Source organism: Puntigrus tetrazona, chromosome 15 (assembly GCF_018831695.1).
Source record: "Puntigrus tetrazona isolate hp1 chromosome 15, ASM1883169v1, whole genome shotgun sequence".
NCBI lineage: Eukaryota > Metazoa > Chordata > Actinopteri > Cypriniformes > Cyprinidae > Puntigrus > Puntigrus tetrazona.
Window position 1 is genome coordinate 15,538,715 of NC_056713.1, and position 18,253 is coordinate 15,556,967.

General features: G+C 37.4%; 1 protein-coding gene across 2 annotated transcripts in view; it reads left to right on the forward strand.

Moving 5' to 3' along the window:
- nova2 (NOVA alternative splicing regulator 2) overlaps positions 1-18,253 on the forward strand; it is a 51,446-nt gene that overhangs the window by 22,611 nt on the left and 10,582 nt on the right. For both annotated transcript variants that reach the window (XM_043258650.1, XM_043258651.1), the window contains one exon: positions 9,607-9,773. In XM_043258650.1, coding sequence (XP_043114585.1) covers positions 9,607-9,773 — 167 coding nt within the window. The remainder of the gene's footprint in view (positions 1-9,606; positions 9,774-18,253) is intronic.

Consider the following 18,253-nt stretch of genomic DNA (forward strand, 5'->3'; position numbering starts at 1 on the left):
TGTTGTAGGTTGTTTGGAGCAGCTATGCCAGCTGACTCAATCTGCCTATCGTTCAGGCGGGCAGTGTTTAGACATCTTTGATGGACAGCAGGCAAGCAGAGACAGGTGTGTGTTGGGCTCCGAGCACTTGTGTGGAACCCAATCCCTCCGCAGGGAGATGCGCTCAAGGAGTTGAGGACACCGAGTATGTGGACGGGAAAAGCATTTAGATGTAGATTTAGGAAGGAAACGTTTAGAGGATTGCAAACACGCTAGGCTACGTTAGCATTCTGATATTGTAGCAAAAATGGCACTTTTTTCCAGCTGCTTTTTCCAGCATCATGATACTCATACTAGTTTGAGATCGTGTAAATACGATCTTCTTGAAATGCAAAATTAACTTGAAGTTTATAGTTAGCAAAATGTGCTAATGTTGCTAGTGCAAGTGCAATTGTTTTTACTCAGATTTAAAGAATTTGGCTCATTTCGCAAATAGAGGTGTCCGTGTTCATTCACTATAAAAGGTACAGTGTTCATTTCTCAAGTTACAGGGCAGTTAAAGGTTAGGAGTATGCTATCTAGCTAGCTAACTTTATTCAATCAAGCCATTTAAACTCTAGCATAAATAAAACTATATTATGCAGATATGTGATTTTCCCTCCTTGTATTTACCCAAATATCCAGATTTTCTGACAAAAGAATAATGACTGTTAAAATATCACATACCAAAATAATAGCTCTTATTACAAATAAATCTTAATGAATAAAATCTATATTATAATGTCATTTTACAATAGTATTATTGCAATAATAATACATTTGTAAATACATTTTAGAATGGAACTAATAATGATCATTTTAGAAGTATATAAATAAATAAAATAAAATAGAAGTAAAACATAATTTTTTTTCCATTAGAAAATAGAAATAGAAATATTTTAATAGCCCAGAAATTAAGTAGACAATACAGAGGTACTGACAGACATTTAACAAATGGCTTAAGAGTTTTGCCTTTGTTATGAGCAAACTGGGAATTTGATGACAGAGGGATCGCGACACAACCTCTCCATCATCCTGCTCACTTTTCTCTTTTCTACAGCTTCATTATTCAAACTAAGGTAGGAAGGACGAAAGGAGGCAGAGGAAGGATCTTAAATGGGTTGTCCGTTCACAGCGTACTGAATGATGGGGGCCAGTGGGTTACTCTCTCCTCTATAGCCTAATGTAGATGACCATCAGTCACTGTTTGAATCATTTGTGCAGGCAGGAATTCACACCAGCTCGGGTTACCACAACGGCCTTTTTGGAGATTGCAGATGCACGCTGGGATACAGTGGTGTACATTAAGTGTGTCTGTGTGTGTGTGTAATAGAATTCCTGTACTTGTAGCTTAATTCAAGCACGTCTATAAGTGAACTGATACTTGGTGAATAATGAAGGTGGCTTTTGTGTAGGTGTGCAACAAGCAAACATTTCAGAATATAAGCATATTACTGCATGTGCATGTTGACACGTGGGTCAGGCATTATACTCGGTTCAGTATAACAAGCTGTTACACATGCGTTGGATCTCCTTGTATTTGGCTGAGCAGTTGTTTGGTTGCTTGCTACAATAAGTAAGATGGACCAATGTGGTAACTAAACATCCACAGAAACCTCTCGAGGATAGACGTTTTTGATAAATCTTCACAAACACAGATGCAATGGATTTGCAATGGAGTCTCAGTCCCAGTGTTTAATGCACACGTCTAGAAACAATTAAAAATATCCATAATCCTTCACAAGTGTGCGGAAGGTCTGAGTGAAACCGTAGTCTGTGTAACACTTGAAATCATTTCAGCAGTGAATTCATTGGCTGTAAAGCGGAGTCTCCTCTAACAAGGAGCAAACACTAAAGCATCTATGGATTTTACACCTTCTCTCCGTTCCCCTGCAAGGCAAAGGCAACTGCTCTCTTTAAACGTCAGCAGTCGTAAATCAGGGACTGTAACTCTTTTCAAAAAAGATCTGCTGAAAATACCTTTTGATATTTTTATTAGAAGACATAACTCATGCAGCTATCGATGATGCAAACGCCAAAGATGTGAGTGTTTAGTGAAATGCTGCTCAGACTAGTTTGTTATACCTTCGGTTTGTGAGTTTGAGTTCACGTTGAGAGAGCTCTCTGTCAGAACGTGAGGTGTTTGTCCAGAAATAACATCACATTCTTATCTGACTTATAGGTTTGTATGAAGCAGATTTATGACAGTAAATAGCTGCTTGTGATCTTCAGGGCTTAAGTTTGTGAAATGTGAGTTTAGGAAGCGAGTCACATAGGATTACAGACTCAGATGTGTCTTCTGAAACATCCCATTTTGGCAATTGTGGCCTTTTCTTTTTTCTGTCCCTTGAGATTAACCATCTCCAAATGCAGTTCCCTTCTTCAGAAATCTGCATAACACACCCGTGGAGTTGGCCTTAGTTGCCTCTTGAGTCATTTCCTCATCAACAGTGAGTCAGTGTCTAAGCTCATGGACCCTGCTTTTTTATTCATTTCATATGCGAAATATAAGAAATAATCTAGACTGTCATTTGTTTACTTTTATTAATAACGTGAGCTATTATTTGAAATGGCAGTAAACTGAACAAAATCACAACAAATCTGCAGAGAAAAAACATTTCATATAATTTTTTTTCCATTAGAGAATACTGAAAAAGTATCACGGTTTCCACAAGAATATCAAGCAGCACAGCTGTGTTCAACATTAATAAAAATAAGAAATAAGGATGACACTCAAGACTGAATAGTAATGCTGAAAATTCAGATTTGCTTCAGGAATAAATTTAATTTTAAATAATATTTCACAATATTACCATTTTACATTGTTTTTTTTAAATATCAAAATAATAATTGTTTTACCAATTTTTAAACAGTAGTATAGGTGGGCTGAAAACAGTAATATCAAACTATTTATTTTAATAAATGTGTTATTTTTTATTACTTATGCTAGGGCCATATGTATTGTTTTTCAATCTTTCTTCATGAGCACCACTTTGAAAAAAGTGTCTTGTGATCCTTTTGCACTTGTTACTCCCCCCGCTACTTTTAATTGAAAAAAAGCATCTTGTATGACTCATAAGAACATTACGATGGCATTTCAGTTATGAATTGCTCCAATGATGAATCTTACACATGGGTCTTGGAGCATGATAAACTTTTTTTTCCCTTAAATTGACATCCCTAAATGAATCGTATCACATCTAAAATGCACAGATTACACAATTTCAGGCAAATATCTGTTCTTAAGCTAAAGTGGAAAAGCTGCCAGGAGCCTTTGAAAAAAGAAAGGTTTAGGGCCCCCTTCCCATCTCCCACTTCTTTTTTCATTCTTCATCTTTCTTTTTGGAGAGTTTAGTTTCTCTCTGAGTAATGTTACCCCCTCTTTCCTTTCTTTATTGGTGAGTTGGACATATTGAATAAAGCATCTCTTTCGCTTTCCCTTTTATCGCATTCCCTTCCTCGCTGTGTCTCTCTCTCACTCGCTGCCTGTTGTTTTGTCTCGCGCTCTGTCTTTGTCCCCCTGTGAGGTCTTGGAGGGGTGTGCAGGAAGGTCTTGAGAGGGTGAGAGAGAACATTAGAGAATGAGATGAGGACAGGATCCCAGCCCAGGCATCTCTTCAGCTGTTTGCACGACATGGGCCCCGTAACCATAGCGACGCCACTATAGATGTTGGGGGCTGGGGACGGCTTAGGTCAAACTGAGGAAAAGGGGTGGACAAACCCGGCACTTCTCAATAAGAGTGACATCACTGAAGAGGAATTCACTCTTTCTTCCAGACCCTTTGTTATTCTTTGGAGACCCTTCTATCCTTCCTCTGCTGTTTAGAGAGGCTTGTTCCATTGGAAAAGCAGAGTTGAATTGACTAAAGGGATTGTTCATCCAAAAATGAAAATTCTGCAATTGTTTACTCACACTTGCGTCTTTTCAAACCTTTATTACTTTCTTTTTGTGACAGAATAAAAGCGTGTTTTTAATCGTTCATACAGTGAAAGTCAGTGTGGTCCAATGTTGCTTTGTATTGTACATTTTTGAAAATAAATATCCCAAAGGGTGGTGGGGGTTGTAGTGATGTAATAACATTATGGGTTCTCCATAAAACCTCACTATTTTTTCTTAGTGTGAAGAATTTTAAATATATAAAAAACGTTACAGGTCTTCATGGAATCATTGATTTCTAAGAAGAGACTTTATTTTTGGGTGAACTATCTCTTTAAGAAGACTTGGAAAGAAAGGTTCCCATCTGCCCTAGTGACTGCTTACATGGGGTAGTGTAGGCCCATAAAGAAACGTCTGGATTTGGAGCATCCATCCAGCCTGACAGACTATAAAATACAGTTTCAAAGAGCATAAAGAGATTTGAATGGAAACTCTCTCCGAATTTCCAATCCTCATCTTTCTTCTTCCTCTTTACTGTTCGTGATTACATAAGCACATGCAACACCCCGTCCTTTCTGTTTTAAAATAAAAACACATTACGTCATCAGCAGCTGCCCCACAATATTTTCAGGGTCTGCCAGTTGCTGTGGTGATGTGTCTTATGTCATATGCCTGGACTGGCCCCCTCCCAAACATTCATGTAGTTATTAACATTACGGCGCACACTGACACCAACAGGACCCAGGTGTCCCCTGTTTTAATTTGCCAGTCCCCACAGTCAACACTTCATCCCGTAGTGGGTGCTCCATGTTGAAACAATGACCCATGTGCTCCTGTGGGACTCGTGTATGTGGAGGCTGCAATCAGAAGCCCTTTGATGAGCAGACAGGAAAATACGAGTCACTGAGGAAGGGAGATGGCTTTTTTAATCCCCCCACCTTCCCAACTCATTCTTCCCCTCTCTCTCTCTCTTGACCCCCTCCCCGGTTCTTTCTCCTAACACCAAATCCAGGAAACATCTGTAACCTCATCCACGGGCAGGGTTGTATGTTCACGAAATCTCTAGGGCTGCTGTTGGACTATTTGAAAGGAAGGCAATCAGGAAGGTTGTCAAACGTTTTTTGTATTGTGATACAAAATGTGTAGAGACATTTCTTGGACCGTCGTGTACGATGTGTCTCCTGAAAGACCGTCCATGTGTCCTAGCAGCTGGTGTCACTGGTCATGCGGTACGCAGCAGTTTAATTGGTTATTGAGCTTGCTGTGGCCATTGGGTTCAGAGTCCTGTCAATCAATGAGTCAATCCATCTTGCAGCTTTGGTGTTTCGGGAGCTTGTGATCAGCATTTGTGATCTACATGACAGTGCACTATTCTCTCTATGGACAAGCTCTGGGCATCTAGTTTAGGAATCATCTACCGCCTTCATACAAAAATAAAAATGTTGTACACAAGAATCTTTGTTGTTGGTTTCTATTGACTTCCATAGTAGAGAATACTATTGAAGTCAATGGGGACCATCGACTTTTGATTACCAGCATTCTTCAGAATATCTTCTTTTGTGTTCAACACAATAAAGAAACTGTACAGGTTTGGAACGTCATGAGGGCGAGTAAATGATGGCAGAGTCCTCAGTAATGATGAAACTACACACAAATGTAAAAAATAGCCTTTTTATTTCAAGTTTGGTTATGGCATCATTTTCAACACTGCCTACCAATTCTGACAGCAATTTGCACAAACACTGAGTCTGAGTCTGTGGCAGCAGCAGTGCTCTGAGGAGAGATTAGAGGGCGTTCACACAGGACGTATTCTCCTTTTCGAACAGCTAGACAGAGCAACGGTCTTGAGACATGTTTCTGCTGGACTATTTTTAACCTGACACACCTTAAAAAACGGTGTCCGGCCATGTACGTCAGTCTGACGTCTGTACAATGATCAACACAACAATGCAGATCTATACTTCTCTTAAACCATGATTCATCTAGTATACAAAATAACCAAAATACCCATCTAGCTATGAGCCACCATGTTTCTGTGCTCTCCCTAAGTAATTAGCAGGATCTAAGCATTACCTCACATTGCTGCACTATTTACCTGGTTTAACTGGCTCTTTTTTAATGAGCTAACATTGCATTCCATACAGTACATGTTAATGTTTTGTACATGCTCATGTGGTTTCGTTTAGGGGCCCTTATGGACTTGCATTGTCTTTTGCTGCAAGTTTTGAAGTCATGATGGAGTTACTCTTTAGAACAGCCTTCCAGACACTTCATCACTCACACAACTACACAAAACAGGCCCTTCTCATTTTTTTTATATGCTTTTGGGAAGAAAAAATGCCATTCCTGTAAAGAAATATAGGATAGCCCGTGCAGTAATAATAACAATAATTATAATTTTTTATGTTCTCAGTAGCTAAATCACCAAAGAGGTGCTCCATCTAGAAACAAGAACAAGGAATGAATGACTCATCTACTTAACAACTGTATAAAAACAATTTAGCACAAGAGTGAACAGAGCCAAGTAGGCATTCCCAAGGCAACTATATAAAACACCTCCGCACTGCCCAATACCTTTTCTTAGTTTTAACTCTTGGTCTGTACTGTAAGCCGTATGTGCTTCTTTAAATGCTACTAGCACAAAGTTTGCATTTATTCTGAAATTGGTGATTAATATGTCTATTAGTCTCTAGCCTCTGTGTCTGTATGGATGGAGACCAAACCCTTAATTTTAGAAGCAGCACAGTGACTCACAGGGCCTGTATCAGAATCAAAATTTTTAACTGCCGCCTGCACAGCTGGCATTCATTCACTGTGTACTACAGCTATGCAGAAAAATTATATTTCAGAATGTTTTTTTAATTAATCCTTTTCATATATATATATATATATATATATATATATATATATATATATATATATATATATATATATATATATATATATATATAAACAGCTATATATATATATATATATATATATATAAATGTATCAAAGATATTTTTTATAATTTTTTATAAAAAGATTGCTTAGATGCTTGAATGAAAAATTAATTACATTTATTTAATGTCATATACACACATACACGTGGATAAAAAAATCTATTTTTAAATATTACATATAATTTTATGTATATATAATATGTATATAACAACATTTATATATGTTTTTAATACATTCTGTCTCATTTAGTATGTAAATGTTAATTTTATGGCTCTTGGCTAATTTTATATTCTCAGCCAAAAAATATAGTGTGTATATATGATATTGTCTGTATATAAAATATTGTTGAGCGTAAGGCTGATGTGTACTATTTTTTGTTATGGACACTGACGAGGCAATGAGCTGTTGGGAGAGGGTGGGTGTGGGGGGTGTTTATGTGCTTAGATGGGTGGTAAAGCAAACTGCCCATCACTTTCAATGAGCTCCATGGGTAGAAACCTAAACGTGTGTCAGAAAGTGACCCTTCTGTTTGCAGGAGGGAAGAAGATCCTCAATGACCTCTTTCTAAACTCCCCCCGCCTCTTCCCATATCCCGCTGAGTATCTCACAACAGACACATCACAACCTCTCCAGCACCTCTTCATCCAGACAGTCAGCACATAAGCTTTCTGCTTGTTTGCCAACATAACCGTGCCTATATGCAGTTCATCATGTGTATGTTTATACCAAAAAAATATGTAATGATTCAAAACTATAGCCCTCGTTCTCTGACAGTTGTTTGACTGGTGTTGTCCACACCCTACCCCCCTCATCTCCCTGCCAAAACAATGGTGATCTCTGCTCTAATAATCTACCGCCCCGATTGGTCTGCCACAGATTACTCTTGGGCCGCCAGCTGTCAGGAGCTCAGCAAAGCTTTTTTTCCCTTTTCTTTTTTGTAAGATCCCATCCATGATCCTGAGATTCCTCAATTTGAGCGTATTAACACGGCTTCATATAGCCAGTCTGGGACCGAACCCAATTATTTTCATGCTAGTAAACAATAGAAGGTTAAAAGGAAACCGGAAAACCCTACTGCGCCGTGCCGATAAGGGCCGATTCGCTTCCCAGCCTCTCGGGAGCCAAGAGATCCTGGCTTCGGATCAGTCTGGTTGAGTTTTTTTCCCCCTCTTCCCTTCTACTTAAAGCTTTTGTGGATTTTGTTTTTATTTTTTGAATCTGAATAGCCACGTCTGACTGCTTCTGTTATGGCGCAGTGTGATTTCGGGTGGGTTTTGGAGGATAAATGTCCCAGAAGCACGCTTTCGGGGCAAAATGTTATAGTGTAGAAGGATTAGTAACCAATCAGAGAACCGCAGTTGGTTAATTCCTTTAGAGTCTGCACCATTAAAACAATGGTGAATGTATGTGTGTGTGCATGGGTTTAACCTCATGTTCCGTGGAATTGGAGTCAAAATGCCGATATTGTATCAGAATTAATTGAAAGTGGAGACTTTGGGGCGTCTAATGGAAGGCTTTCTGTGAATAGGCTGCCAAAAATAGTAGCATTGCCAGGCGACTGTTATTGCAGCTGCTACCATAACTTCAGTCTGCATGTACATAGATCCATGGTATTTACATGGGCAGATGCTCTAATGCTGGTTGTTTGTCTCTTAACACAATGTCTGTAGTCTCTAGTGTAATATGATTGATGGCCCAGCCACTGACGGATTCGCTCTCTGATAACACGTATGATACTTATCACTGTACATGGCTGTCATACAAACAATGTGCCATGATATTATAAGATTTAGTTAAGTAAAAACAGAAAGCAAGCCTTCTGTTATTAGTGATTCCTGGTGTTGTCAGCTGATGATATTTCATGCAGCTTCTATGTCAGGAAAAAAGCATTCCATCAACGTTTTTGTTCCAAACACTATCAATCGCAAGAACATGCCGTACGACCTCATTCTTACACCAGCAGTAGTAAAACAACTTTGTGTTACTGAGGAAATGTTTATGAGAGGTTGATGGGAAATTTATATATTGATAGATAACTATAGGAAGCTTGTAGTAGGTAACATATAGAATCATTTTTTTGAAAAAAATGTCTTTATTGTCACTTTTAATTATGCATTTTAACTACGCCAAATTTTTAAACAGTAAAATTTTATGTAAAATATGTATAATATTGTCATCTGACAATAGTTTTATATTTTTATATATTTTGTTCACTAAATATGTGTGACTGTGTATATAGGTGACCATATTTTATTATATTTTATTTGATAATATAGCAATTGTCTTTGCTGTGAAATAATTTATTTATTCTAGTGCAGTCAGACTGATTTAACTGCATATAAAATAAAAGTTAGTGTTTACATAATACACATATATACATATGCATATATAAAACAAAAATCATGTATAAATATTATATACGAATATGTATACATGCATAAATTGTTGTAATAAAAAATATTTATGCAAGCACAGACTATTATTATGGATGCAATTAATTGATTTCACAGCTAAATTTTATTGTGATTTTTTTTTTCAAAGTTAGGAATTCAGTTGACATGGAAAATACTGAAGCATGTTGGAACAATGCAGTGGCGTTTGGAAACCTGTTTTTAGTTTATTACACAGAAAACATGCTCCTTTGGCCCTCACCTCATCACTGCACTGAGAAAAATGCCATTTTATTAATCACTGTGCAGCACACTTTGGACAACATCTGTAAATCACACTGAGCCTAAACTATAATTCTCATTGTGTGTCTCCTTTAGGAACAACAGAGCGTGTCTGCTTGATTCAGGGCACTGTAGAGGCGCTGAACAGTGTCCATGACTTCATCGCAGAGAAGGTGCGGGAGATGCCTCAGAGCGCTCAGAAAACAGAGCCGGTTAGCATACTTCAGCCACAGACCACCGTCAACCCTGACCGTGTCAAACAGGTGAGGCCTCACTTCCTTCAGCTCGCACTGTTTCCAGTTTCTTCTCAGATAATTTAATAATAAAAAGCACAATCCCACGAACCCATGAATATAGTCAAAGAACGAAATGAAGTGAAGAGGGACATTTTGATCATAGAATTCTTCCTAATAAATAGTGCTAACTCAGTCAAACAAACTATCTGAAGATTCTGAGTGTGTTTCAATTAGACAAGTCATTGATTGTGCACCAGCTCTCTGTTTAGGCGATTATCGCCACCGGTCACTCCATTATTATGGTGCATTGATCTGTTGGGCTTCTGCATTGTTGTCATCCACATCAATGATTCTTCTCCTTTATTTATCATTTGCTTAATTAAATCGCCCTTAGGAAAAAGAGAGAGAGTTGGCTGTATTCATGAATAATTTACGGCATGCTGCCGTTTTCTGTTCTTGATTTTTAGTTAAGCCTGTCCATTAAGGAAGTGTCCTCTTTGTGCTTATTGAGCAGTCTCTGTGAAGACAGGGCCATAACCTGAATTCCTAGAACATAAGTCCAAGACGCTTACCCCTGCAGAGTTGCCGACCTAATTATTTATGCATGTAATTATAGGGCTTATCAGCGGCGCAACACATCTCACTTTAGTGCATTATTGTCTCTGCTGGGAGAGCATCACTGCATTCTGCTGCATTGTGCAATATAAGCTATATTTTATGCTGGAATACAGAGAGGTTAGAATGTTGAGATACACTGAGCATGTACAGCTGAGTCATAACTAACATGCTTGAAATATACTTTATTCTATTGATCAATCCTTTGATCAACATTGACCGAGATACATTGCATACACATACTGTTTGCTAAACTTTTTTATTTAATTTATAATTAAATATATATTCTATAATAAAATATTTTATGCATTAGGGATATGCATCTCTGTAACTGAGACTGATGCGACACACGTCTCAATGCACAACCAGCTACACAATACATAAAAGATAAATATGAAGCTACTGATGCGATATGAGACAATTTACTCATATTACAATGCAGTGCTATACAATATAGAATTGATTTGATTCAATTCAATATGATGCAATGGAAAAATATATAATGCTATGCAATTCAATATAGTACATATAGTTAGCTTGTATTTCTTTATTGTAATTATTTGGTTGAAGATGCAGCTCTACCCCTGCCATGTAAATCTATATTTTATGCCACTTTCAGAAAACACTTTGCATTCTGATCCAGAAGTGATGCTTCATATTCACATAGTTGTGACTAATAAAGGAAATAAAGAGGAAATCACTCTACGATTTTTTACCAATGCAAATATGTAAAAAAATGATGCATTATGATGTGAACATTTATCTATCTATACACACACACACACACACACACACACACACACACATATATATATATATATATATATATATATATATATATATATATATATACACACACACTACTATAATAATTTTTTTATTATAAATTTGTATAAAATTTTGCATACTCTAAAATATTTTAACCTTTTTAAATTGTGTGTTTTTATTTTATTGCAGTAATTTTATAATATATAGAATTATATATTCAGTTATTGATTAATTAATTAATTAATATAAGTAAATTATACAATTATTAAAATCTACATTTATGCATAAATATTAAAATATTTATTATTGTGATTATTTTTTAAATTATATTTAGTCTAGTCACTACTCAGAATTCACATCCACATTGTAATGTGATTGAGGTCACATGATCTTGCACTGCCATTGCATTCTTTTCCAATTGGCACCACACGTGCGGCTGTCGTGGCATGTATCTCATTGCAGTACACACTGATTGAGAGATTGAGGGCAAGAATTGAAGTCATATTAAGCAACAGCTGCTGATTTGGGGTCAGGAACGTCAGTCGCTGAGCCTGCAACCAAATGGTCAGGGCAAGAGCGCGGCTGACACCTAACTTAATCTACACCCACCCGGCAGCACAGGAAATCAATCTGATCACCTAGGTGCCTCATTGTTATGGACGCCTCATTGTTTCAGACAGTGTTTAACTAAACTCAGATGGTAAAGTGCCAGCCTGTAGCGGCTTCCTCTGGCCTGTGCAGGTTTCCTCTGATCTGTTTCTCCGCCTGTTTCCCAAATCCTGTTTGTTCAGGAAATAGACCATTAATGCACAGGAAGACAAGAGTCCCTGATGCTGTCTATAGGTAGACACAGTAAATCACTGCAGTTAGGCATTTGCATTTTAGTGACTGAAGAAACACTGTAAATACGAGCGAACACTCAATCCTAAAACAAATCAATCCTACAGTCATTTATTCTGCATATGCCAATTACAATAATCATTCAAGATTAAAGAAATACAAATATCTGCTTTCGTTAAGGATTAGTTCACTTCTGAAGCATATTCAAATAGTATTTCTGAACACTGGGACTGGAACACCATTAACGGTTTCTCCTGCTTCGCTTTGAAAAGTGGAACAATTTCTCGGTAATCTCTATTTTTCAACATTGCAGAGAAAAGAATGAATTTCTCCATGCATCACTGGCTTTTCCGTAATAACCCACAGCTTTGCTTCTATTATATTGATCAGTGGGATTGCCTTAAGTGGCTGTGCTGTTTCAAACCATCCTTTTCCTTCACGACACCACCAAAGCCAGCCTATTTAATTATCCTGCATCGTGAATCTAATAAAAGTTCTCATTGGAGCACTACGCCCGCACACACACACACAGACAGCCATGCGAAACGCTGCTGTGTTCTCTGCTCGTCTCCTAAATTAAAAGCGACATCAGGAAAATTGCTATAATGTCTAAAATTGAAAAAAACCTTCTCACCCAATAGCCCAGCCTTCCCTTTCCTTCCCTTTCCTGCCCTCCCCGCTCTGATCTCTAGAGGGATGGTGACTGGCTAAAATATTTTATGCCTTTTTTAACCTTCAAATCCATCAGCCAGCCAGGAAAAAGGTCACTGTCTCTCCACGGAGTATCGATCTCATTTTCAGAAGAGCCAATGGAGAGGGAGAGTCTTACACAACATTGGATGTTGGACAAGGAAGTACATCCTCTAATGCTGGGCATCAAATCTCTTTTGGGTGAAAGAAAGGACAGATGCCGTCTGTGCTGCGTGTCTTTAGTATTTGCAGACTCCGTTGGTTGTTTGTTTTTACAGTCTCAGCGTATTTGTGGAAAGCGTGTGTAGATCTTTCATTCACTATCTTGGAAAATATGGCTTCCAGGCTCTTGAAATTTTTTAGAATTAGTCATTTTTTCTGTTTTATATATATATATATATAAAGATTTTAATAAAATTTCAATTTGAATGATTTTACATTTTTGGTAACACTATACTTTACCAAAACTTTACTTAAAGCCTATGTTAAATGCATTATAAGAGTAGTTCATATATAATATATGTTCACTATATTTTCATAAATAATTGTAAACTAATTTAAAATATTATAAAACTTTTATATATGCATTTTACATTTGGTTATAATTATCTTATAATATAATGTATTACAATGCACATTATGAATAATTATAATGCATTATTTATAAAGGCTTTAAGTAAAGTGTGATGAAATTTTTCTTCTAGTTTTATGCCTTTTTAAAATGTTTGCAATTCCCCTTTATAATTTCAAAACTATTTTCTAGTTATTGCACTTACAAACAGACTTTGTTTTCTTTAATGAATTATTTCAAAACATTATTTTAGAACCATGAAATGTGATAGCAATTGTCAGATGAGTAGTAAAATATTTTCACTGTATATACAACATAAAGCCTTAAAATAGCATGTCCGATGGATGATACGAGAGGATATTAATAAGCCAGAATGATGAGCATTATTATCAGGGATTATATTGGCTATTTCAGAAGAATTGACATGTCTATATCAAGTCTCACAGCGAGTGTCACACCTACCTTAAAAGCAGGTCGTCCCATTGATATTGGACTGTGGTGATCTCATATTGTCTATGTGTGGGAGGATGTACTCTATCCGAAGCTCGCGCATCTCTAATCCTGAGCCAGACCCCTGGAGATACAAGTTGTAACATTCTTTGATGGATGCAGGACTTGAGCTGTCTGAAATGGCAGAAAAATCAATAATAAATTAGATCTTTATTAAATATGCATCTGTAAGGCGCATACTTCGTTTGGTGTTGCTCTGCGTTTTGGTTCTGGAGAGATCTGTGATGTCAAGGCTAGCGATTCAAGACTAGATGATAATGTTGAGATTTTCTGATGCAAGTTTATTTTTTGTCGATATCCACATTTAAATGTCATCATGCATGCAACTTACTAGTGTATGAGCTTTTAGAGATAGTTTTCCAAATTCTGTCATCAATTGAGCAGCTTTATTTTATGTAATGACTTTCTGTGAAACACAAAAGCTTTTTTATTAAATGTTTATGAAGAAAAGTGTTTTTATCCATACAATGGAAGCCAGTGAGGTCCCAAACAACACAAACCCCACTAACTTTAATTGTAAAACTCTTTATTTGGGCTCATATAGGTTTGGAATGACTTGAGGGGTGAATATGATGACATTCTTTATGCAAACGTTTTTTTTTGGAATTAGGATGTTTGTAACATTCTAGATGATTATTGAAATTGAATATGAATGTATTCTACTGGAGAGGGCAGACACTGGATTTTGTGGGAGATCGAGGACCCTATTTTAGTTTACTATGAGCTTGGCCATTACAGGTCATACTATTTTTGGGTGCATCACCCCTTGTGATTTCACTTAGAGTTATTTATTTAATGCAGTCTAGAAAGCTGAGGGCTAAAATGGTTCGTTTATTTATGGAGGAAACTCTTGTCTTTTGCAATCATAATTGCATGTTAATATCTACAAATATATGCCTTTTTCTGCCATGATGTCTAAAAGTGGGGAAAAAAACTAATTTAGTAGCATAACAATATTTAATAAGCTGAAAACAATTTCCACCCAGAAATTGCTAGTAAAATTCACAAAGAATCAGCGAGTGATACTGAAATAGTCGTGTCTTCTAAAACAAACTCTTAATAATCTTTTTCCTAACAGTGTACAGGTGAAATGAGTAGCTTGTTGCGTTTTGCTCTTGTGCTCAAAATATATAACGGCAGTGATAATCAACCATATCGCAAACTTGCTTGCTGCGCTCGCACCTGACAGAAAGAATTATAGGGAGTGAAAATTGAGTCGACCACTTGTACAGGACCCTCGCTAGCAAACAACAACCTTTCACGACAGTCATAAGACCAAGGTGAGGAGGAGGAGGAGGACAGGGTGTTATTTTTAACTCGTGTGGAGTCTTTTTTTTTTCTTTGTCAATGCCAGCAGCCAGAGCACACAGGCAGATGCTGTACAGAGATGGGCGGCTAAGCCCAGGATCAGGAGACAGGCGATTAACCCAAAGGCAAGCGCTTAAGACTTCAAAGTGCAAACAGCTATGGCTCTAGAGTCAGGCACTGTTCCGGGGACAGAGGTTGGGAGGGGGGAACAGTTGCTCGGGTGGGATGCGCCAGGGGTCACGTCGTTTGAGACCCCTGCCACCTTCAGGACCGGGTGCGTTTTGCTGGCACATCAGTAGAAAGAGTTTAGAGGAAGTTTGAATTGCTTTTTTCCAGCGGCGGAACGGTTTTTATAACGCGCAGCCAGATACAAAGACTCCTGGGGCCTCATCTGCCCGTTCAGCAAAAACCCACACAGAACGAGACCGTATCCTTTGATTAATTTCTTTCTAGTCTCAGATGCTGCTCTCATTATATTCCATTTTTTTTGTAGCAGTAATAGAACAAAGTAACACAGTCTACATAAGGAGTACATACATGTCCTTCATGGCTGACCAATCTTTCATTGCCCATTACCCACAACCCCCTGCAGCATCCTCCCGACAATTCATCAAAGGCTTCTAGTCCCAGATGACTGGTGGCGCAGCGGCAGGCGTCTCTCTCTTTCACTCTCTCCATCTCTCTTTCTCTCTCCGTCTTGCACTCTTTATTTCTCTGTCTCAGCCTTCCTCTTTCGTTCACTTTTTTATAGATAGACGTAGCAGGCATCCACCTCCTCTAGCTCAGCACTTGGATGCATTCAGTGAAATTAACCTGCATATGTGTTGACGCTGCTCGATTCCTACCCAACTGCCTCATTTCAATCAGAGCTTCTCCTACCAAAAATGCCATCATCGAAAATTATGGCATCATAAAGAAATGGGTGAAAGAGCTAGATCTGCTTTAAGAAGCAACAATGTCATTTAATTATGCTAATAATTATTAAAAAAATAGCCATTTTGTGTAAATGTAAGTGTTTTGTTCATAATATTTTTTGGATAGACAGTTGTGATGTCAAACTGATTAAGCAGAAGTAATTGCATCTAAAACAATTCCCTAATACATAAATGTGTATGTTTATGTATATGTGTGTATGTACACATGTTTGTATTAATTGTGATTATTTGACAGCACAAATATACAGATGTATTGACTACCTTCATATATATATATATTAAAGGTCCCATATTCTACACTTTTTTGGAGTTTTAATTTTGATGTCATTAAGAATATATATTTATGGTATAAGTAAAACAATCCATCTTAATAGGTTTGTACAACTCCCCTCTTAGGATCTCTGTCAAAAACACATTAATTTTGGCCTGTCTAATGTCTTCATGAGCCTCTCTTCTGATTGGCCCATTTTTTCTGAGTGACGCACAACCAGGTCTATCAAATATAATGACATCACAATTATGTCACAGAGCTAGCTGAATGCAAAACAAAGTGAAGACTAGAGGCACCTATTCGAAACATCACCGGTTCGGGCTTGTTGTCAGAATGGACAAAATACAGCCTCAAATTAGAAATATAATTGCATAACTGATGCCACTGCCAGACAAAAAAAACGACGACAGCTGTGGTTAAATGCGATAAAACGAGTGGACTGGACAGAAACGACTGTCAAAAATGCTCAAGTTTGCACACTTCTTATCAGAAAAGGTTAAATAAAGTTTTATTGCATCTCACTACTATGTTGTGACTATTTATATTTAATCATGTGTAATTGTATATGCATTTTTATGATTAATTGCAGTTGGAATAATAACATAGCTGTATAAAATATATATAATATATATAAAAATATATATATAATTGTATATAAACAACTATACAATTATGAACAGATATTGACAGTAGAGATAACTGCTGAAAGGCACTGAAATGTATATATCTTGACTATACAATGTAATGTGATTAACCTCATAGTAAAAATCCTGTCAGATCTTCCATCCTTGAAATGAGCGTACAGGTCAGCCGATCTGGTTTCGTCTGTTGAAGTTATATAAACCTTTTCGACATGTTTCTGTTTTGTTGTTTCTCAGCAATGTCATGGGCGGTGCTCGTTACAAAAAGGGAAATTATTTAAATGTATCCTTCCTTACAATGTATAATTAAATTGTAATACTTTATGAGCTCCATGTTAATATGCGTTGTCCATACAGAGGAATCCAAACGTTTGAGAGCACATTAAAATCTGAAGCCTGCAATTTTTCTTAGTATTTGCCAAATTTCTCAAAATACCAAAAAAAACAATGTTACATCCAGATTTTGAGGTCACTAATCAATTTGTGAACTCCTTTGAACAAAAGGTCACAGGTCTAATCTGCAAAATAGATGCATTTTAACTGCAGGTCTCAGACTTTTGGACCGCGCTGCATACGTACAGATCAATCACAGTACGTCTCTGGTGCCAAAAACAACCTGCTTTCCATCGCATTAAACGCTAATCGCAAATACAATTATTTTGCTCAAAACGTTCCTTATAGAAGGTTCTGTTTATTCTAGCAAGATAAAAGGTGAATGTAGGAGTCCATGAAATTTCCTGTCGGCAGTTTTTCATTTCTATGCTAATTCGGCTGAGCTGAATGAGAGTTCGAGCTACAGTGGCAAGGCTAAACAGCCTCTGTAAAGACATGTCTGTGGGCAGCGAGCTTCAGCAGACCTTGAGGCAAAGAGTGAAAAGAACGAAAGAGCTCACAAAAGAAACAAACGTAAAGGCTGAGCCGATCACCACCCCCTCCCCAACCTCTCTCACTCTCTCTGCTTTCCTCTAGTCTCTCCTTCGCTTTGTTCATACACACACACACACACACACACATACATACAAACAGACGCCCCCACAGACACACACATCCTCGCTCCTCTCGTCTCCCCTTTTTACCATTTTCATCTCTCTATCTGTCATTTTGACAGTGCAAATATTCTGAATCCAGCATTGTCAAAGCACTCTCGGAGGGCTGGAGCTTTTCATTATACAGAGTAATTAACTGTCAAAGCGAACACCACACCGCATATTTTGTTTTCTCACAATGCAACGGCGTGTAGATGTATCCGCCAATGATCAAAGCGATCAAGCGCTAATTTGTCGATTCAATTAATAAGCGAATATCTCAAGATACACTGACGAAATTCAAAAAGTGTGTCATGTTTTCTTATACAAGTG